Genomic DNA, 21,731 nt, shown 5'->3' on the forward strand with positions numbered 1-21,731 from the left:
GCAGCACTTCCCAGAGTGATTTAAGCTTAAAGCTGGCTGAAGTTCCTCTCTCCCAGCCAGGTCTCACTGCTTAACTTGGGTGGGAGGAGGAAAACCCCCAGCACGTCTCCAGAAAGCCTCTGGCTCCCTGCTCCTTCCCTGCCAGCAGCAGGTGGGGTCAGCTGGGAATGCCCTGCTGGTGGGGAGAACACCAGGAGCTGCTGAAGACCCCGAGCAGCAGCACCAGGGGCTGGGAGAGCTCCAGGGAGAGCCCTGGGCTGGGGAATGAGCTGGGACAGCTGCACTGGCCAGCCTGCTCCCCAGCAGGGAATCACCACCCCCAAGCCCTGCTGAGCCCTTCTCCTGCCCCTGGGACCTTCCAAGGCTTTGAGCAGAGGAGAGACTGCTCAGCTCAGCAGGTCACACTCAAGGCAGATATGTATTCTCTGCTCAGCCTTTATTCCCCTTTCCCTAATTTCATCTCTGCGCTCTCAGTCCCCATCTCCATTTTTAACCCCACTGGAACTCGAGATCAGCTCTGCTTCTCAACCCCCAAATTTCTGCTTTCTGCTCCTCCTCCCTCCCCGTCTGTTGTTTTCCTGCCAGACAAACCCTCGCTCGCAATAAATGTCCTTCCTAAAAATAGCTGAAAATGCATTTAACTCTGCCTGAGCCACGGACAGGGCTGTGCAGGGAGGCTGCTTTGGGGAGGAAAACTCTACTTCCTCCCCCAAATTCTTCAGTCAACAGGCAGAAGGCCAATAATTATATTTCAGATACGATTTATTATTTGGAACTTCGCTGCCTATCTATTTGCCCAAAGCTACCCTGAGGATTTAATTGGACTGAGCTGGCTTGTTACAGCAGAATTACTTATGCTTGAACTGATATACTCTTTACTGATTTATTCATGGAGCAAGGCCATGAAACAGGAGGAACAAAAACATTATTAATTTAAACTCATTAAACAGCATTGCAATCTCAAGATTTAGGGGGGTTTTGGTTTGTTTTAAACACAGAATATGCCACTGGATTATTTCACTGGGCTACAATGTGCAGTGCAGGACCATAAGCTGAAAACATACAAACCAATGAATTTTAAATAATAGTACTATTAATAATAAATATTTAAATAATATATTTAAATAAATAAAAAAGGAAAGAAGTCAGCCTATCAAGGCATTAGCCTTGTTTCTCCTTACAAGAATGCCATGGAAAACAGCTGTTTACACCCTATAAGCACAATTTCTCCATGTGCCAATAGAAATGTATTGGCTAAACAGTGAGTATCAACCTAAAATAAATAGGAAAAAAGGGGAGATTTTGGCTGTTTGATGACCACACTCCATATGTGTGAAGACTGAATCACAGCTGCTCATTTGGCACTGACACAGGTCCATCCTCCAGGCTTTTCCCCAGGAAATTAACTTTTCAATGGGTTTATTGACACATGGGAAGACAAAAAAGCTGAAACAACCAGGCAATTGCAGTTTGCTCTGAGCTCTGCAAATAAAGCCCAGCAAAAAACAGAGCCCCAAACTAGAATTCTCAGAACTCTGAATTACTTTAAAAGAAAGAAATCAGCCATGCCTCTACATCAGGAAAATGCTCCTGTGAAAGCAAAGCTGGGGAGAAGATATTTTCTTTGCAGGAAGTGACAGCACTTTAAATTATTTCAGGCCACTGAGATTGTTGTTCTGCTGAAGCAGAGAAACAACTGCCCTGATGTGAGAGCCCAGAACCCTCTGCAGTTCCAGAGATCCACCCATCCCCTGTGCTCCAGAGCTCCCCTTGAAGCCACCTGGGGACACCAGCCTGCAGCACAAGGCACCTCATGGAGTCATCTCAGGATTTCTTTCTGGAAGACTTCCAGAAAAAGCTCAAAGAACACCCCAAGTGCAGCTACAGGGAAAACAAGGAGGAGACAGATGGGATGAAGGAGCTACCAAAGAACTTCCCTTCTCCTAGCCTCAACTGTTTCTCAACCACTTCAGCTTCCAAAATGAGCTGTTTCCCTGAGCTATGGCATAGCTTGGAAATCAAAACTTCCAAGTATTTATCTGAGGGCCAGGCAAACCTTTACCTGAATTATTTACCACTATTTGAATTAGTGACATTATTTCACACTGTCAGCGAGTCCTGCTGAATGAAAGCACCTCTCTGCACTGCAAAACCTGCTATTGACTTGTCCAAAATTGTTAAATGCTTCATTCTGGCTTGCAGGCCCAAGTTAGAAGCAAACCTGAGACACAGGCAGCCCTTCTCTCCCAGAGATGCTCCTGCCATCTCTGTTTGGTAGCAACACTCTTGTAGGCATGATGGCAATTGTCATCTAACTCTGAAAAATGCACATGTGGATTTTTAAAGCCTGACCTGCCCCTCCTGGCTTGGGTTCCTCCCCTTTGGCTTGGCCTCATGAACTCACCTCCAACAGCAGCAGTGTCTCCTGCTCTGTCCATTCTCTGCCAGCACTTGCACCTTTACTCTACAAAAAACAGGAGGGGAAAGAAGGTGAAACACAGGACTTCTAGCACAAAACCTTGTGGGAGAAAACACTGAGGAGGAAAGGGGAAGAAGCTGTGTTTTGATCCACTCAAACCTCCCCCCTCCAGCTGTCACCCCATGCAGGGGTCCATGATTTACTCCTCAGTGAAGGCACAGCTGGGTTTACACACCCCCACTTCCCACCACGCCTTCTGAGCTAAAGCAGAGGGATCTGCACCCTCCTCTCCCAGTGATCTGTGCCTGCACACACAGCAGAGGGGTTTCCTGAATAATAAACCCCTGGGAGTGCTGGAGGCAGAGTGGGCTGGGCATGGGGGGCTGGTCCAAAATAAGTTCATTTATCTCCAAGTTCATCAGTCACTCAGTAGAGAAATAACAACTCTGTACAGGGGGATGAGCTGTGTGAGAAGGCAGAGGAATTCCAGCAGGATCATCTGCTCCAAAGGCTGCTGCTCCCAAATCTGCACCTCCTGGTAAACTGCTCAGATTGGATAAAAGTCCCAAATTCATGGTGGAGCTCCCCTCCTGTGACACCCTGACCCAGCACAGAGCAGCTCAGGACCTGCTCCCAAGGAACACCAGCTCCACTGGATGGCTCCGTGCTAGACTGAGAGGAAGAGGCTATTTAGGATAATAAATGTTATCTCCAGATGCATTTCAAACAGCTCATTAACCCACACAGAACATTAATCAATGTGAGTCACCCAACTGCTGCTCTCCACAGCCAAAAGCCCCAGCACACAGAAACCAAACAGGGCAATCTGCCAGCAAACCTGCTCCAGTTCACAGCCCCTGTAAACAGAGCCAGAGCCCAGAACCAGCAACAGATTTATCAGTTTGGAGAGTATTTATACCTCCCTTAACAAGTGAAAATGTCAATCCATGAAATGTGAGATGGAACCAGCTTTATAAAAATACCTCGAGAACTGGTTTGGGTTTGTGGGGTTTTTAAAGGATGGTCTGAAGTGGTAAATAGTGTTTAAATAGTTATTTTTTAGGTTTAAACAGTGACCTCTGAGGACAATGAGCCAATGGCATGGAATTAGCCTGATACCACCCACGAGGGGCACTGCCCAGCTCTGGAGAGTCCCAGCTCCCACTGGAGGCTGTGCTCAGGTACCCTGGCATTCCCACAGCACCTCCAGGGACACAGAGGGAGCAGGGAAAAGCAGGAGGCTGTGGAATCAACATACCCCTGCAATGATGCCTCCCAAGTTTCATGATCTGCAATGACAGTGCCAAGCACCCCCTGCAATGGCCCCAGGACACCCAAGCAGGGGGCACTGGGGTCCCTGCGTGTCAGCCTGGGAACCAGGAGAGGCAGAGATCCTGCTGGAAGCTCTCTGTGTCCCAGATCCTTGGGTGGTTTGCTGATGCTGAGCTGTTCCAGCAGGACATGCAGGGACACAGTGAGCTTGGCATCTGAGGCTGACAGTGTGGACTGCTCTGGGAAGCTGTCCATGTCTTAACTCCCATGAAATCAGAATTCCAGCACAACCTCCCACCGTAGGGTCCTGCACAGGGATGGGAGACATCCAAACCAGGAGTGGAGGAGCAACACAAATCACCTCAGGGACATAGAGGGGGGGGACACCTGAGGAATAGCAAAGCTCACTGGGAGCTGGAGGGGACACTTGCCTTGGCCAGAGTCTTTTTGGAGTAGATGTCTGTACGAAGGCCAAAGTTCTGCAGGTCAGTTGGCTTCTCCTTGTTTTTCTCAGGGAAGCTCAGCATCTGCTGGGCAGCTGGAACCTGGGAACAAACATTACAGGGGAGAGGGGCAGCAACTGACAGCTATCCAAGGTTTTCAGACCAGCACCCAACAGAACATGGACTGGACACTGAAGGTGAACACAAGCCCAAGACACTAAAACAAATGTCTGAGCAATGTGTGAGTGGTTCTGCACAGAACTGCCCCAGATGCTGGGCCCAGCTGCCCAGCAAGGGGGACATTCCCCAAGTGCTCAGACAAGGGGGACATTCCCCAAGTGCTCAGACAAGGGACATTCCCCAAGTGCTCAGACAAGGGGGACATTCCCCAAGTGCTCAGACAAGGGGGACATTCCCCAAGTGCTCAGACAAGGGGGACATTCCCCAAGTGCTCAGACAAGGGGGACATTCCCCAAGTGCTCAGACAAGGGACATTCCCCAAGTGCTCAGACAAGGGACATTCCCCAAGTGCTCAGACAAGGGACATTCCCCAAGTGCTCAGACAAGGGACATTCCCCAAGTGCTCAGACAAGGGGGACATTCCCCAAGTGCTCAGACCAGGGGGACATTCCCCAAGTGCTCAGACAAGGGGGACAGTTCCCCAGCTGTCAGACAGGGCACCTCCCCCAGCTGGGCACAGCCCAGGCTGGCAGGGCAGGCAGGGCCAGGCTCACCTGCGGGGTGCGGATGTGCAGTGGCATCAGCCCCGAGGGGGTGTCGGCCAGCACGTTGAAGTGGGGGGTCGGGGGGGGCCCCATGGCCATGGGGCGGCTCTCGGGGTCCACCTGGTAGTTGATGAGCCCCCACTGCTCCAGGAAGGCGTGGACCCTGTGAAAAACAGCACAAATCCAGCCTCTGCCACCAAAGGCTTGCTTGTGCTTCGGGTGGGAGGGAACAAAGGATGGAGCTGATGATGCTGGATCAAACCCAGACCCAGGAGCTCCTCTAGTCCTTCGTTAATCCCAATGACAAATCCCAGAGCAGGAGCTCTGTGCACACCTGAGGGCACTGCAGTGTGATGGATAAACCAAAGCCTGACTGTGCCCAGTTCTGGGCCCCAAAGAAATACCCTGAGGGCTGGAGTGTATCCAGGGAATGGAGCTGGGAAGGGGCTGGAGCCCTAGGAGGGGCTGAGGGAGCTGGGCAGGGGCTCAGCCTGGAGAAAAGGAGGCTCAGGGGGGCCCTTGTGGCTCTGCACAGCTCCTGGCAGGAGGGGACAGCTGGGGGGGTTGGGCTCTGCTCCAGGGAACAGGGACAGGAGAGAGGGAACGGCCCCAGGCTGGGCCAGGGCAGGCTCAGGGTGGTCACAGCAGGAATTTCCCCATGGAAAGGGGGCTCAGGATTAGGGTTAGGGCTGCCCAGGGAGGTGACCTAGAGATGTCCAAGGAAGGCCTGCATATGGCACTAAGTGCTCTGCTGGGGCCAGGGCACGGGCTAGACTCAATCTTTGGAGGGCTTTTCCACCCTCAGTTCTCCCTTGACGCTGCTGCTGCCTGGAAATGCCCAGAAGCTGCAGGCCCAGAGGTGCCAGGGCCAGGCTGTCACCTCATGACGGCGCAGACGTCCCCGGTGAGGTTCCTCCTGCAGGCAGTGCTGGTCAGGTACTCCTGCGGGTTCAGCCGGTACGTGTCGATCATGAAGTTCCTGTAGGCCAGGTATCTGCAACACAAGGGCCACCAGCTGTGTCCCTCAGCTCCTCCACAGCTCAGGGCAGGCATTGCAACACCCACCCCCCAAACACCCATCTCGGACCAGGAAACACCAGCAGATCTCTTCCACTGGTGCAGTCTCAGAACCAGCACCAAAACCAAGAGGCAAGTGGAATTCACACTCTTCTAAACTGTTTCACTCTGGATTTTCTCCTGTGTTCACATTAGCAGCACATGGAAACATGGTGAAATTGTAAATCACACAATTATCTGTTGCAGCTTGGTCACTGAGCAAATATTCCCACAACAGAATGGAAGCTGCAGGATGAAAAGGACGGGGTCTGGTCTTCACACAGGAACAGGATAAATAATCCTCCTGCATCCCTGTGTGAAGGAAAAAAGCTGCACAGAAAAGCAGAAGGGGATGGAACACTGCTGGGGCTGCACGTGGAGTTTTTAATGGATGAAGAGATGAGGCAGGGAAGGCTGGAGAACAGCAACTGGAGAAGAAAAAACCTTTGAAAAGCAAAGACAAGAGCCCAGAGCCAGCACAGCTGGGAACAGCTGGAGCAGAAACAATCCCTCAGAGATTCCCCCATTTCAGAAAGATTCTGGAATATACTGATGCTTCCTAATACAAATTATCCCAAGGAAAATAACCTGCCATAAAATTACTGATAGCCCTGCTCTTCAGAGGGAACAAACCCCATCTGCCACAGACAGGCTGGCACCATCCAGGCTGGATGGGGCTTGGAGCAACCTGGGCTATGGAAGATACCCCTGCCCATGGCAGACAGGTGGAGTGAGATGGCCTTTAAGGTCCTTCCATACCCAAATTATTGCAGGATTCTGTCTAGTGAGTATCCAGTGCAAAGCTGTGTGTAAAACAGTGGTTATAGAGCAGATATCTGCCTTTGGAAAATTCCAGGGGGGAATGTTTCACATGCAGTGTGTGAAGCAGCTGGGAACCAAAAATATAAATCATCCAGGCAAGGCCTGAGCAGGCAGATGCTGCAAGCACATGTCCCTGCCAAAATCCCACATCTTCCTCCTGACCAGATCATATGTGCAACTGGCTGGAAGAAAATTGCTGGAGTAGGTGTTTGGCTCCATGTGGGATGCTTGGGAGGCAGGAAACAAAAAGGAGCTTCTTCCACAGAGGAACACTGAGAACATTTCTGAATGCTCCAGGGGAGGAGGGGAAGAACCTGCCCAGAACAGGTCTTGGCTGCAGGAATTAGTATTTATTAGCAAAGGTCACATCACGAGGTGGAGAGAGAAGCACAAGACAGAAACATCCCCGGGCTGGTTCTGAAGGGAGATGGTTTTGAGCCATGAGCCATCAGCTAAACCCTGCCAGCAGTGAGAAGTCAAGCAGGATTTAGATAAATCCCTTTGCAGCCAGGGCCACCCCAGGCACTGCTGTCACAAGGAGGAACCTGTGTGAGCTCCTCCTGCACAGTGTTCTGGCCTGAACATCCAGCTGAGGCCACTCAGCTCCATTCAGGGGAATGTTCTCTCTTATCTCCAAAGAAAACACAGCCAGGACCACGAGCTGCTCCTACAATCCCCAAATGGCACCACAACCAGATCTCCAGGATGACAGGAGGACTGGCAGGTGTCCCCAGGCTGCTCCCATGGCAGGCAGAGAGCAGTGGCAGCCCAGGGAGGAGCAGCAGGGGCACTGATCTGTGATGCCAGCTGCAGAAGGGCACCTGGGCCTGCAGGGACAATCACGGGCCACAGATCCAGGAGAGGAACATTCCTTCCACACTGCAGCTGCCTCTCACTCTGAAACCCCAAAGCACAATTTCCTGGGCAGCCAAAGTGCTGGAACAGAGGCAGTGCTGGATGAGCTTTGGAACAAAGCCATTTTGGAATGGCAGGGAGTGGAACAGGAGGATCCTCACAGCCCCTTGCCCCCAGCCCTGCTGGGGCTCTGGGCTCCAGCTGTGCTTCCTGCACTCCCACCTGCAAGGACTGGCAATCCTTGGGGGTGCCAGGAGCCTCAGGGGTGTCTGAGCCAAGCTCCTGCTCAAGCCATGAATTGTCACCAGTTTTCTTAGGGCTTTGTCCAGGCAGGCCTGGAAGACTCCAAGGTGGAGCAATCCCAACTTCCCAGTGCCTCATCTTGTTCAGAGCTCAAAACTCCCCTTTTCTGCAGCCAGAAGCTGCTGTTCCAGGCCAGCCTGAGCTGTTTCTGCCCTGGCACAGGCCCAGGGACAGCCTGGCTGCACCCCAGGGACCTCCTGGGGCAGGGCATAAACACCACAATGGCCCTGGAGAAAGGACAGTCCCTAATTCCTGTTTCTTTATCAGACCCAAAGCACCACAGACCAACAGCCACAGCAGAGGTGGGAGATTCCAGCACAAGGACAACCCCTGCAGGGAATCTCCTCTCCAGGCTGGGAGAGCTGGGAATGTTCCCCTGGAGAGGAGAAGGCTCCAGGGAGAGCTCAGAGCCCTGCCAGGGCCTGAGGGGGCTCCAGGAGAGCTGGAGAGGGACTGGGGACAAGGGATGGAGGGACAGGACCCAGGGAATGGCTCCCACTGCCAGAGGGCAGGGATGGATGGGAGATTGGGAATGAGGAATTCCTGGCTGGGAGTGGCTGGGATGGAATTCCCAGAGCAGCTGTGGCTGCCCATGGATCCCTGGCAGTGCCCAAGGCCAGGATAGACATTGGGGCTGGAGCACCTGGGACAGTGGGAGGTGTCCCTGCCATGGCAGGGGTGGCACTGGGTGTTTTTTAAGGTCCCTTCCAGCCCAAACCTTTCTGGGATCCCATCGAATGCTGTGTATGAGCAATGAAGGGCCCAGATGAGATCAGGACAATGAGGAGACACCTCAAACACTTCCTGTAGTCCTGATTGAAAAAACACCATCTAAAATCCCCAAAAGCTGCTTTGGAACCAAGCCAAGATCTGACACCATGACAAAGTGACCCCAAGCAGGCCAGTCCCACTGCCCACACTGACCAGCACACACTGCTGTCCAAGCCCAGCATTTCTTGGTGTGAAATCTCAGGGTCTGGATCATTTTAACAGAAACAAGCACATTGTTCAAAAGCCTTTGACCATCCTTCCTTTATCCATGGCCTTTCAAGATCACTCTGAAGAACCAAACTCAAACCAGAGAATGCACTGCACAGCCTGAGACAGGATCTGCAGCACACAGCAATAGAGCATGGCATGAGCAGAGGGAGGAACAAGCAGGAGTGCTCCACTTCTACCCTTTCATGGCATTTTAACATGACTTTGGAAGTTGATCACATCTTGTACCACACAGAGTTGAAGAATTTGTTCCAGTATTCCTTGGGGGAAAGTAGTTTTTTTTTACCTGGATAACCACTGGTAAATATCACTTTGGTGTTTAAACTTTTATCTCCACCAGCACAAAGTACAAACCCTGCCAGTGGCTGTGTCCCTACAGGAAGTACCAGGCTCACACACCCCCAGCTGAGTCCACAGGATTTATGGGGTGGGAAGCTCCTTTATGCTGCCACACTGGCACTGCCCACATTCCCAGGTTTCACTCACATTTCTGGAGTCTTGGACTTGTTTTTGCCATTGAAGAACTCTGGAAGTGCACGGCGTTCAATCACGTGGATGCTGCAACAGAACAGTCCAGGGGTCAGCCCTGAAGCAGCCCTGACTCCAGGGAGCCTTCCAGGCTGCAACAAGTGCCCTCCTCTAGAATCACTGACTTCTCCTCAAAGCCAACTTCTGAAGCAAAATAAAAAGGCTTTCAGTAGTAGAGATAAACACAGAATGGTCAGGCAATGACTAGAGAAGTAAAAGAGAGAAAGGAATGAAGGTGGGAATTAGAGGGAAATCAATGGATGCAAAACCTGTTTGAAATCCTCTTCCTCATTCCCAACCCCTGAGAAGGGCCAGAAAGATTTCAGCACAAAACATGGGAACAGACCTAAACAAGAGTCACTTCCTTCAGCTCCCAGGCTGACTGGTGAGAAAACAAAAAGTGAAGCCTGCCTGTGGAATCCTCTCAATCCTTCCCCCTCAGGGAAATCCCAGGGCTTTGCCTTGGAGCAATTTCCCATAGTTTTCCCCACCTAGGCTGAAGGAGAAGACTTCCCCATGGAGTCTTGCACACCACCATGAACCACTCCAGTTCCTTTCCCCAGATGTCCCAAATTCTGATGGTTGCTCCTTTCCCTGTTCCCTCACTGACTGTGGTACCAGCCCTGTCTCCCCTGCAGGCCAATGCCACCCCCACGTGTGCCCACACTGAACCCTCTGTGCCACCCCCATGCCCTCCCATACTTCACCTTGTGCACAGCACATGGCCAGGTCTTTGTCCCTGATTTCCCTTGGGTGTGCTGAAATAACCCTCTCTGGAACTGACCCTGCACAAAAGGCCCTGCTGCCTCTCCTGGCTGAGCTGCCCGTGCTCAGTGTGGTGTGTGCACCTGAGTGCTTTCCCTGAATGCCTCCCCAGCAGCCTTTCCACAGGAGATCCCACTGGGGAACAGGATCCAGGGAGCAGCAGCCACCCCCACGGACCCCCTGTGCCCCAGGGAGCAGCAGCCACCCCCATGGACCCCCTGTGCCCCAGGCAGCAGCAGCCACCCCCCATGGACCCCCTGGGCAGCAGCAGCCACCCCCCATGGACCCCCTGTGCCCCAGGGCCCTCACCAGTTGTAGTCGAACCAGGAGGCGTAGCTGGGGATGATGATGTGGTTGGTCTGCTCGGTGACATTGTCCTCCCCCGCGTCCAGAGAGCGGCTCTGGTCACCCTTGTTGGGGTCCTCATCCTCCTGGGGCACAGGGGGACAGCAGGTGAGGGCACACAGGGGTCCCTGAGCCCACAGACACTCTGTGACACCCCCAGGAGCAGGGTGAGGGCACACAGGGTCCCTGAGCCCACAGACACTCTGTGACACCCCCAGGAGCAGGGTGAGGACACACAGGGTCCCTGAGCCCACAGACACTCTGTGACACCCCCAGGAGCAGGGTGAGGGCACACAGGGTCCCTGAGCCCACAGACACTCTGTGACACCCCCAGGAGCAGGGTGAGGGCACACAGGGTCCCTGAGCCCACAGACACTCTGTGACACCCCCAGGAGCAGGGACAGCAGGTGAGGGCACACAGGGGTCCCTGAGCCCACAGACACTCTGTGACACCCCCAGGAGCAGGGTGAGGGCACACAGGGTCCCTGAGCCCACAGACACTCTGTGACACCCCCAGGAGCAGGGTGAGGGCACACAGGGGTCCCTGAGCCCACAGACACTCTGTGACACCCCCAGGAGCAGGGTGAGGGCACACAGGGGTCCCCCAGCCCACAGACACTCTGTGACACCCCCAGGAGCAGGGTGAGGACACACAGGGGTCCCTGAGCCCACAGACACTCTGTGACACCCCCAGGAGCAGGGTGAGGACACACAGGGGTCCCTGAGCCCACAGACACTCTGTGACACCCCCAGGAGCAGGGTGAGGACACACAGGGGTCCCCCAGCCCACAGACACTCTGTGACACCCCCAGGAGCAGGGTGAGGACACACAGGGGTCCCCCAGCCCACAGACACTCTGTGACACCCCCAGGAGCAGGGTGAGGACACACAGGGGTCCCTGAGCCCACAGACACTCTGTGACACCCCCAGGAGCAGGGACAGCTCTGGGCCCTCTCCACTGAAGCCTCCTGTGAACAGCTGCTGCTCTGCAACTCAAGTTCCAACTGCTGAGCCCCAGTGATCATGAGGAGGGCACAGAGGAGGCAGCAAAACAGGGTCAGGATGTGACAAGAACGGTACAAAACACCTCAGGTGTTGATTGAGTGACATTAAAAATAGCCAAGTGCCACAGGCAGACCTGAGGAGTCACTGGTGCCAATAATGGATCGTTATCTGTGATCAGATCTTTATCTGAGCTCTCCCAGACAACAAGGTATCACTCTGAACACATTCAGTGATCTGACATCTGTTAAAAATAGTGCCTGGCATGCCACAGATGCAATTCAATACAGAAACTATCCCTGCAGCTCTACTGAAATCACCAGGGAGCCAAAGCAGGGTTTAGATTTAGTCCTAAAACCAGAAAAACAAAGCAAAACCTCTCATCTGAAAAATGCTTCTTGGAAAATACTCAGCATCTGTCTCCTCACTCTCCTTTTCAATACACCAGGTTTAAAAATACCCAGTCATCCACAGAACCTGGAGAGTTCTAGAATAGCAAACCCTCAATGCTGTCAGTAACTGATGTAATCTCACGGATCACTGGAAAATGAGCTCAGGTGAAGCTCCTGAAGGTGAGACAGATCTTGAAAGGACACAGGGGATGACTTTGAAGAGAAAGAGGGCAGGGCTGGACACTGGGGAGGAATTGATCCTGGTGAGGGGCCAGGGTGGAATTCCCAGAGCAGCTGGGGCTGCCCCTGGATCCCTGGCAGTGTCCCAGGCCAGGCTGGACAGAGCTTGGGGCACCCAGGGACAGTGGGAGGTGTCCCTGCCATGGCAGGGGTGGCACTGGGTGCTTTCTAAGGTCCCTTCCATCCCAAACCGTCTGGGGCTGTACAATCCCAGTTGTTCCCAAATTCAGGAAGCAGCAGGTGCTCTTACCTTTCCTCCAGTCGCCACTGTCTCCTCATCCTGCTCATCTGAAAGGTGAAAACATTGAGAATTACACCAATAAACTCATTTAAATGCTCAGGAACCTTTCCAACAACACAACTGCTTAACTGGAAAGGAATTTCATTTCTTTTGGAAGGAAAGGGAAGGGAGGAGGGAAACAAAGGGGATCCCACATCACTAAAACAATTACACCTTTACATATCCCAGACCAGGGAACAGGTAAGATTACAGGAAGGATAATGAGAATTTCTCAACACTTCAGAATCCATAATTAATTACTTTCTTTCCCAGTGTCTTAGATGACTGCTGTATAATAAGATTTGGGATACGAGTTGGTATCTCATGTCAAGGCTCAGCAAAGCTCAGGGAACCTGTGATTTACCCTGATTCCCAGTAAAAAAAAAAAATCTGTTAGAAAAGAGTTTGTATGTCGTGTTAAAAAAATAAAAGCAACAGTAGCCTATGAGGGAACAGCCCTGCAGTGAAGAGCTGGTACACTGGAACTTGAATTTGTATGAAATGTGAATTATTTCAACAAAACAGCAGAAGCACAGATTGCTTTTTAAATTGAGAGATTTAGAAATACTTAAATGATATTTTAAAATGTTGACTGTTAGCAGGGTTGAGGGTGAGGCTTTACCCAGGTCTGCCACGGTTCCTCCTTTCACGGGCGTGTTCTCACTGTCCTTCTTTGGGTTCACTGCAAGAACAGAGCCATGAGAGAGCAGCAGCTCTGCAGCCTGGCCTCATTGCCCAGCTCTGCCTGCACTCCAGCAGCTCACAGCAGCACCAGGGCCCCTCTGTCCCACTGCCCTGCACTCCCAGCTCCCCTGAGAGCAGCACAGCCCTGCTCCTCCCCACAGCAAGGCTGCACACCCACACCGAGAGACTCCCAGAATCACTGCTGCCAGGGATGCAGAGGGAATTCTTTTCCCCAGAATCATTACTGCCCACATCAAGACTTCCCTGAAAAGGACTAAAGCACTTGACACGAGCACATTTTCCACTCATTTAACATCCGTATTCCGGGGGCTGGACAGGGAAATATTTTACTCCAGAAAACTCCATTTCCCCCAACATGAGCCAGTGAAATGAAACATTTAAGCAGATCATTGCAAACCTATTTTTAAGAGTGTCTTTTATAGATGCAGTTTTGTATTTTGAAAGGCCACAAGGAGGTGACACTGCTGCCCTTTTCAGCTGTTACATGCCTGACCAGATAAATTTATGGGCAGAGACCCATGGCCACGGAGCATTTCAAAGATTTGACAATTTTAATGCAGTTTCATTTCTAACATTCAAAGAGCCCAAAGTGTTCCTGTATTTTACCATTTTTGGGAAGTACCACTTCTTCTATGTTGGGTACTGGGGTGGGATCCTCCATGTCCTTGGTGAGATCCTCCTGCTCATCCTCTTCCTTCTGCCCCCTCCTTTTGCCATAGAGAGCTGCTTGTCTGGAACAGAGCAGACACAGGGGCTGTGCCAGATGCTCCTGGACAGTGCTCAGGTGCCAGGACAGGAGGGTCAAACCCTCCTGAAACAACTCTGGGAAGAGGGGCAGAACCAGCCCCATGTCTCCTCACAGAGCCCAGCTCAGGCTTTACACTTGGGAGGAGGAATGCAGATTATCAACTCATTCTTGATAAAGCTCCAGTTCTGTCTTACTACAGTCCAACAGGTCCATAAACAAGACCTGAACTTTTAGCTTTGAAGGGCTCCTCTCCATACCCACACATCGTACCCCATAGCTAGTAATTAAGTTTTTAATTACTATGAAAAACTTCCTAATTACTATTCAAGTAATAGTAATTAGGTTTTTATTTGGGTAAAATATTGCTAGAATAAGGAATTGCACAAAGTGCTCAGGAATAATCCCTCAAGCCTATCCAGAAATAATTCCAGAACCCCAGGTCACAGAGCTCTCCCCATAGGCATTTCTTGAATTTCTTCACTTCCTCATTTCCTTTCACCTTGAATTTCAGGCCTCTGGACACCTGCAGACACTCACCCTTTCTTCCCTGTCTTTTTCCTGGACTCCACAGGAGTGGGGGGAGGAGAAGGGGAGTGTTTCCTCTTCCTTGTGCTGGCTGCTGCTTTCCTGTCCCTCCTCTCGGGGCTCCTCACGGGCTGGGAGGGAGCAGAGCTTTGAGTTACCCCAAATTCTCCCACTGCAGGGCTGCAGGCTGCATCCTTCCTTAGCCCACCCCAAAACAGGATGCCACAGCTGCTCTGGGAATTCCATCCCAGCCCCTCCCCACCCTCCCAGGGAACAATTCCCAATTCCCAGTCTCCCATCCATCCCTGCCCTCTGGCAGTGGGAGCCATTCCCTGGGTCCTGTCCCTCCAGGCCTTGTCCCCAGTCCCTCTCCAGCTCTCCTGGAGCCCCTCCAGGCCCTGGCAGGGGCTCTGGGCTCTCCCTGGGTCCCTCCCTTTTCCAGCTCTGTGCATGCAGAGCTGAAGGACATTGCTGTCCCCCCAGGCCCCCTCACCTCCTCATTCTTCATGGAGATCCTCTGGCGGAAGCTGACGGATTTCCTGTTCTCATCCACCTCGTAATCCTCCTCATTCATCCACTCATTGAACACATCCGTGTCCAGAATCCACTTGGCATGAACCTGCACAACAGGAGACAGGGACAGGCTGCTGCTATGGGGAGAAATAACTCCATGAGAGACCTCCCAGGATTAGGGACATTCCTGGAGCTCTATCAGGTCTGAATGTCCCAATCCCTCCGGTTTCACACACACTCCTGGCAGTGGCACAGGGCAGGACCACAAAGGATGAACAGGACTCACAACTCAACCTCTGCTCCTCAAGCATTTTCATCCTCCTGGAGTGGGAGGTCAGTTCTGAGAGCTGGGACAGCAGCTCTGGGTTACCAGTGCTCTTTGGATGCTGAAAATTGCCATCAGAACCTCTTAAATACACAGAGCCCCTTGGCAGGTGTGCCACAAACACCAAAGAGTGAGGAAGAGCTGGCCATTCCCTGGGGGGACAATGCCAGCTGTCAGGATTATAACATCCACCTTCAGACAGTCTGGTTTACACAGCTGAAAAACCTCCTGCTGCTTTAGAGCCACTTATTACTGATTCATTAATACTTCACACAATTCTCTGACTATGCCTAGTGCGGTTTATACCCCAAAATCCTGTTTTCCAGTGAGTTCCAGCTCTTTGAACAGACTCCAAGGTCCTTTCAGCCTGGGCTGCTGTGACTGCAGGAGCACCCACAGAACACAGCCAGGGGTACACAGCGAGTGCAGAACAACCAGAGCAGGGCAACACCCAACTGCCCCAGCACAGGAATCCTGGGAAGGACTGAGCCAGACTCAGCTGCCAAGGACTGAGCCAGACTCCCCTCCCCAGGCCCAAGCCAGGCTCACCTTCCAGGGCTTCTCGGGGATGGGCGCGTCCTCGATTTCTGCCTCGATCTCGCTGGCATGGACCCAGGTGTCGTAGCTGGGGAGGGTCAGGAGAGAGCAGCTCAGCCACCAGGAACACCAGGAAAGGTTTTCCAGCAGCCCTGGTACGTGCAGCCCTCGCTGAGGGACTGCAGGGCTCATTCCCACAGGGAACAATCCTGCTTTGTGCCACAGGAACCAGGCACGGGGCACAGGGAGGGCCCCGGGGCATCCAATGCACATTAAAAGTTAAAAATCCTCTCAGTGAACCACTCCAGCTTCAAGTGCAAGTCTGCAGAGATGCAGGGGGTGAAGGCAGCTCTGAGTCACCAAACCCTGCCATTAACTTAATCCACTTCTTTCTGTTCTTGTGATCTCAAAGCAAGAGCTACTGGATTCCTGGAAGGGAGGAAGCTGCACCCTGTCCTAGAAACCTCATCATTTATATTCACTCTTCCACATTATTCCCTCAAAAGTCTATTTATTAACAAACTGCACCGAGGAACAGCAAAAACCAGAGCCCTTTGTAACCAACACCAGGTGCTGAGGACCAGGGAGGAGTCAAGTGCAAGGAAAGATGAGCACACAGCATTCCTGGCTTCATACTGGTTTGTGTGTACCTGGTTTAGAAACACCAATGCAAGCTTGACTACTGATAGAAATATAGAAATACTTAAAGGCTCTTCATCTGTATGAATAAAAAACTTCAGTGTGATTACTGTTGGCTGTCCTCCATTGAAAAGCCCCATGTGAGATAGAGTTCCTAAGAATTTGGTGTGTGAACAGATTACAGAGGCCTGAGAAAGTTAATTAAACAGCAGTCAATCCTGGGTTATCAATGTTTTGATTGATCTTCCACAGCCTGGCCTCAGAAACCAGTTATTGCAAATACAGTGAAGCTCCTATCAGCACATACATTGAATTTTAACATGTTCCCAGAGCACAGGGCAGGTTTCTCAGAGGATGCTTTAACAGTCACTTGCACCTGACTGAAGACAACCCTTGGAGTGAAATCTCTTTGTCAGAGTTCAGCCAGGTGACTGGAAGTTCTCCCTTTAAAATTTAAGGAAAGGCTCATTGCAGCTTTAAAATCAATTTCCAACCAGTTCCTTGTGGCTCTGCAGAAGAAGTCCTTTCCCAGCCTCACCCACCTGACAGTGCCACAAATGGATGTGGATGTTGCAGTTTTAAATCAATGGTTCACTCTTTTCAAGCTTTGCACAGTGGGACCAAGACTTTTCCATAAATAAACAGTGAAAACTCAGGGTTTGCTTCCCCCCAGCCATCTTTACCTGTCTGGAAAAAAGCCCCAGTGTACCAGCACCTGCTTGTCCTTTTTCATCACAGGCCTCAACCACTCATCTGCAAAGGGAACGAGACCCAGGTCAGATGTGAAGCTCAATAATTCACTTTGCCACAGGGAGTCAGAGGGGAGTTACTGCAAACCCCTCTGCTAAGGGTCTGCTGGGGCCTGAGCTGGAAGGGACCTTAAAGCTCATCCCAATTCCCCTCTGCCACACAGGGACACCTCCCACTGTCCCAGGCTGCTCCCAGCCCCAGTGCCCAGCCTGGCCAGGGATCCAGGGGCAGCCCCAGCTGCTCTGGGCACCCTGTGCCAGGGCCTGCCCACCCTCCAGCCAGGAATTCCTTCCCAATCTCCCATCCAGCCCTGCAGCTCTCAAGTACCAAATCCTGCAACCCAAATCCCGAGAACAAAGCCCAGAGAAGCATCACAGAGAAACCCAAGGATGTGAACCTGCATCTCCAATCCCTGCTGGAATTTTGGGCTGCTCCCCACAGTGTGACCTGGGGCTCAGAGCCTGAGACACACACAGGGCTGAGCCTGGTGCTGCCAGAGGGACAGAGACAAACCATTCCTGATCCCTGCAAACTGCAGGGAGCACTTCCATCTAGTGGCCAGCACAGGCCAGGGAATGTGGGAAAGGGATTTATTATGTCTGTGCAACTTGGGCTTGAGGACAATGACCCACCAGGTAATTAAATTTATTTAGGATGAAAAAGGGAAGAAATATTTTTTGCTATTTGCAGAAAGAGGCAGCTGTGGAATTGCCTTTTTTGCACCTGGCACTTCATGCAGGCAGAGTAACTTTAACACAGCCAAGGCTCATGGAAGAGCTCTCCCTGCCCCCCACACACAAGGGCTGTACCAGCATTCCCTGCAGAATTCCTGGAGAGCCAGGAACTCAGTATCAGGGAATTGCTGAGGCTGGAAAAGCCCTCCAAGATCAGAGTGCAGCCATTCCCCAGCACTGCCCTGTGTCCCCAAGTGCCACAGCAGCTCTGAAATCCCTCCTGGGCAGGAGGAACTCTCCCAATACCCAGCCCAAACCTCCCCATGCACATTATCCACAATGCAGCAAGTGCTCCCCAGGAGCAGGCTGGGAACAGGCCTGGTGAACACTTCCACAGCTTCTCAGGGATTCACTACAAGAGTATTGCCACTGAAAAACTGCCACAGAACCTTACCATCATCCACTGAGGTAGGACTGGGATACACGTGGTGGGTAGCCTTGGATTTCTCTTCAGTGACTGTTCCCTGTGGGAAAGCCAGGAGAAACTGCATGAGAAACCCTCAGCACAGCACCCCAAAAGGCAGCTGGTGCTCAAAACTGACATCCCATAAACGTCTGAGAGATTGATTCAACAGCACAGATCCCACCCTTGGATGGCAGCAGCAGGAATTAGAGCAGCATTGTGGGGTGGGATGTGGGATACTCTGGGATCAGGGGCTGAAGGGCAACAGCTCCCACAGCTCAGCAAAGGGAGCTGGAAAATAACAGAGGTTGGAGCAGGGAGGACTTGGGATAGCAGGGAGCCACAGGCACTGGGCTGGGGTGCTGGGGAGATGATGCAAAGGGTTAAAAAAATGAAAATAAGCAAGATAGTGAGGAAGCAAAGCTAGTGACAAGAAGAGAATTCAGAGGCAGAGCAAAGGAAAGCCCAAAAAGCAGAATTAGAGACAATTTCTGTTTTCATCTCCTCACATCCCTGTAGAGACAAAGCTGCTTTAAAAATCCCTTAAATCACTCATGGATCCAGCGTGGAGCTCACTACAGACTTCCTTTATGAAAGGAAAATTGACTCATTCACTCTAATTTAAGCAATAACACCCATCCTGAATCAGCCAAATCATTAAGAGCAACTTGTGAAAATCTGCCCAAGTGAGGCTGAGACAATGGTTCATAATCACAACACAGGAAATACATTAAATCTGGAAAAGAAACTCTCTGGCTACAGCTGTGACTTGTCCTGACACAAAAGCCACCAGACCATCCAGAGGTCACGTTCCAGGGTATTTCTCTGCAGACAAGTGTTTGTTTTTAAGGATGAAGCCATTAATCTTGCTCAAGTCATCCTGGAATTACGAGGGCAAGGTTCCCTGAGGCTGCCTGGGCTCTGCTCAGCACCAGCAATCAAACAGTGAAATAAAGCAAAAACCAACAACCATGCCAGTTGCCTTCTGCTGTCCCACACATCTGGAACAGCTGCCTCACTCCCTGCTTCAGACCCAGGTTTGGAGAAATCTGTGCTGAGCAATAAATCAGCTGGGGCTGCCCCAGCTCACCCAGAGCCACCTGGCAGCAGGTCCAGGTGTGCTTTTAGAGCACAGCCAGGGCTCAGCCTCCATGGGAGAATAAAAACCATTCCCCAAGGGAGCTGCTGCTGCTGCTGCTGTGTGCTCAGGCAGCCCCAGGGCTAGGCAGAACACGCCCTCTGCTCAGAGCTGAGCAGCCCTGGGTACAGCTGTGCTGTGTGACACTCACCTGGTGACGCTTGACAATGTCCTTCAGCTTGTTGGCCAGCTTCAGCTCCATGTCAGGAATGAGGTAGATGGTTGGTCTGCTCAGACAGTTGTTCTGGGAGAGAACAGCAAGGTAAACAAGGAATTAGGAGGTGATCTGTGGCAAAAATCAGAAAATTCCTATAAAATCCCCAGTGCTGGAACTCTGGTGGAACCCAGACCAGGAGGTGACACAGGTCAGTGATCCCAGCTCCAGGAGCCCTGGGACAGGGACATCCCTTCACACAGCTCCCCAGCAAAGCCCTGCCCTGGCTTTTATCATGCACTGAAACCACTATACGTGGGCAAGGGTTTTTTGTAATAAAAATATTGTTGCTTTTTGCTGTTCTTCCTGTTTCCATTGCCAATAGACACCTGAAAGTTGTTTTGACTACATCATACACTGAACTTGGCTTCAGAGATTGAAAAAAAAAATCACACATTATTCCCACTCAGCAGTTAAAAAACTAAACTTCAAATGAGACTCCACAGAGCAGCTTAATGAGTACAGATAATAACCTGTTTGGTAAAGTGAGACCTAACCTGACAAAGGCCAGTTTAGGTCAAACTGCAAGTCAGCCCTGGAATGGGTACAGGAGCAGTTACTGAGCCCCAAGGGTGCCACCTCCACAGGGACATGGGGACACCTGGCATGTGCTCTCTCCTTACAGCAGGTTTTCCTCATGTGAATAAATAATATAGAAACCTCACACAAATAAATATAATAAAAACATCTGCATATACACAGATGGCCAATGGAAATATTTCACATTTTCAAGTGAAAATGTGGAATTGTGACTGAATTGGATGGGAGAGGGAGGGGAGAGTCCCCCATTCCTGCAGAGGGCCAGGGTGAAGTCCTGCCCTGTCCTGGGTTTCTGCTGCCCAGGAGTGCTGCCTGCCCTGGCCTGGGTTTCTCCTTGCCTGCACCAGTGTTTTCTCAATGTTCATGAACATCTCCACGTTCCGGTCCATCCGGGAGGGATTCTGCAGGTCAAACCTCCTCCTGTCAAGGGAAATGATTCACAAATATTAACTCCACGTCCCCAGCTGCCAGCAGTCCAGAACCTTCCCTGCTCCACACAAACTGGATCATGGCAGGGGTGCCAGGACACTCCAGCACAGCCACAATTATTTCTGCTGCACTTGGCACCCTCACCAGCAAGAAAACCACCATGAACCACATGGAGAAATGCAGCTGATTTGTGAGATGTTCAGGGAGAAAAAAGAAGGTTGACAGTGTCCACCAAGCCCTGCAGCAGGGCTGTGCATTCCACCACAGTCACAGGGGGTAACTGAACACACAACCACCATGGATTTCAACACCAGATGAGAAAATTCATGGATGAGCTCTCATGGTTCTCTTACTTCTAGCTGCCCCCATCCAGCAGTCCTGGGCATCCAGAGAAGCAGCAACTCCTCTGCCTGGTGTGAGAACAAACCACCCCCAGAGACACAGGCAGTTGATAACCCATGGCAGGATTGTATCACCACCTTTACTGGACCCTGGTGCTTTAATTTTGTTATTTCTCAGACAAATCATCACAATTATTGCAATGCCAATGGAGATCTGTCCATCAGAAACGGGGGAGGATGCAAAACCTGAGAAATCCTCCTGGGAAGCAGCACAAGAGCTCCCAGATTCCCTGTGCTGTGCCCACCTGACCCCTGAACACATCTGGAACTCAGAGATGGGCCAACCCAAATGAGGGACTGGAGTGGTGAACCCCAGAGCCTGAGGAGGGACAACCCCAACCCCAAAGCAGCCTCAGCACTTCCCCAGGGCCCAGCAGCTGCAGGGAGTGCCACAGCTGGGGATGAGCCCTCAGGATCCAGGAGGTGCTGAGCTCTCAGGACCCGGCCCGTCCCAAAGCTCCAGGAGATGCTGAGCTCTCAGGATCCAGCCCGTCCCAAAGCTGCCCATGCTGAGCTCTCACCTTCCCCAGCTCCGGAGTGCTGCTCAGGACCCGCCCTATCCCAAAGCTCCAGGAGATGCTGAGCTCTCAGGACCCAGCCCATCCCAAAGCTCCAGGAGGTGCTGAGCTCTCAGGATCCAGCCCGTCCCAAAGCTCCAGGAGGTGCTGAGCTCTCAGGATCCAG

The 21,731-nt window shown here is 51.8% G+C and overlaps 1 protein-coding gene across 1 annotated transcript in view; it reads right to left on the reverse strand.

Annotated features, from left to right (window-relative positions):
* Positions 1-21,731, reverse strand: part of SMARCC1 (SWI/SNF related, matrix associated, actin dependent regulator of chromatin subfamily c member 1) — a 67,168-nt gene that overhangs the window by 34,043 nt on the left and 11,394 nt on the right. The window contains exons 4-19 of the mRNA XM_050970915.1: positions 20,556-20,637; positions 19,615-19,707; positions 18,317-18,386; positions 17,122-17,191; positions 15,812-15,887; positions 14,918-15,043; positions 14,437-14,555; positions 13,758-13,882; positions 13,069-13,128; positions 12,417-12,454; positions 10,497-10,618; positions 9,381-9,452; positions 5,740-5,853; positions 4,869-5,022; positions 4,123-4,236; positions 2,405-2,464 (exon numbers count right to left, since the gene is read on the reverse strand). Coding sequence (XP_050826872.1) covers positions 2,405-2,464; positions 4,123-4,236; positions 4,869-5,022; positions 5,740-5,853; positions 9,381-9,452; positions 10,497-10,618; positions 12,417-12,454; positions 13,069-13,128; positions 13,758-13,882; positions 14,437-14,555; positions 14,918-15,043; positions 15,812-15,887; positions 17,122-17,191; positions 18,317-18,386; positions 19,615-19,707; positions 20,556-20,637 — 1,495 coding nt within the window. The remainder of the gene's footprint in view (positions 1-2,404; positions 2,465-4,122; positions 4,237-4,868; positions 5,023-5,739; positions 5,854-9,380; positions 9,453-10,496; positions 10,619-12,416; positions 12,455-13,068; positions 13,129-13,757; positions 13,883-14,436; positions 14,556-14,917; positions 15,044-15,811; positions 15,888-17,121; positions 17,192-18,316; positions 18,387-19,614; positions 19,708-20,555; positions 20,638-21,731) is intronic.

The sequence above is a fragment of the Serinus canaria genome, chromosome 2, assembly GCF_022539315.1.
Source record: "Serinus canaria isolate serCan28SL12 chromosome 2, serCan2020, whole genome shotgun sequence".
NCBI lineage: Eukaryota > Metazoa > Chordata > Aves > Passeriformes > Fringillidae > Serinus > Serinus canaria.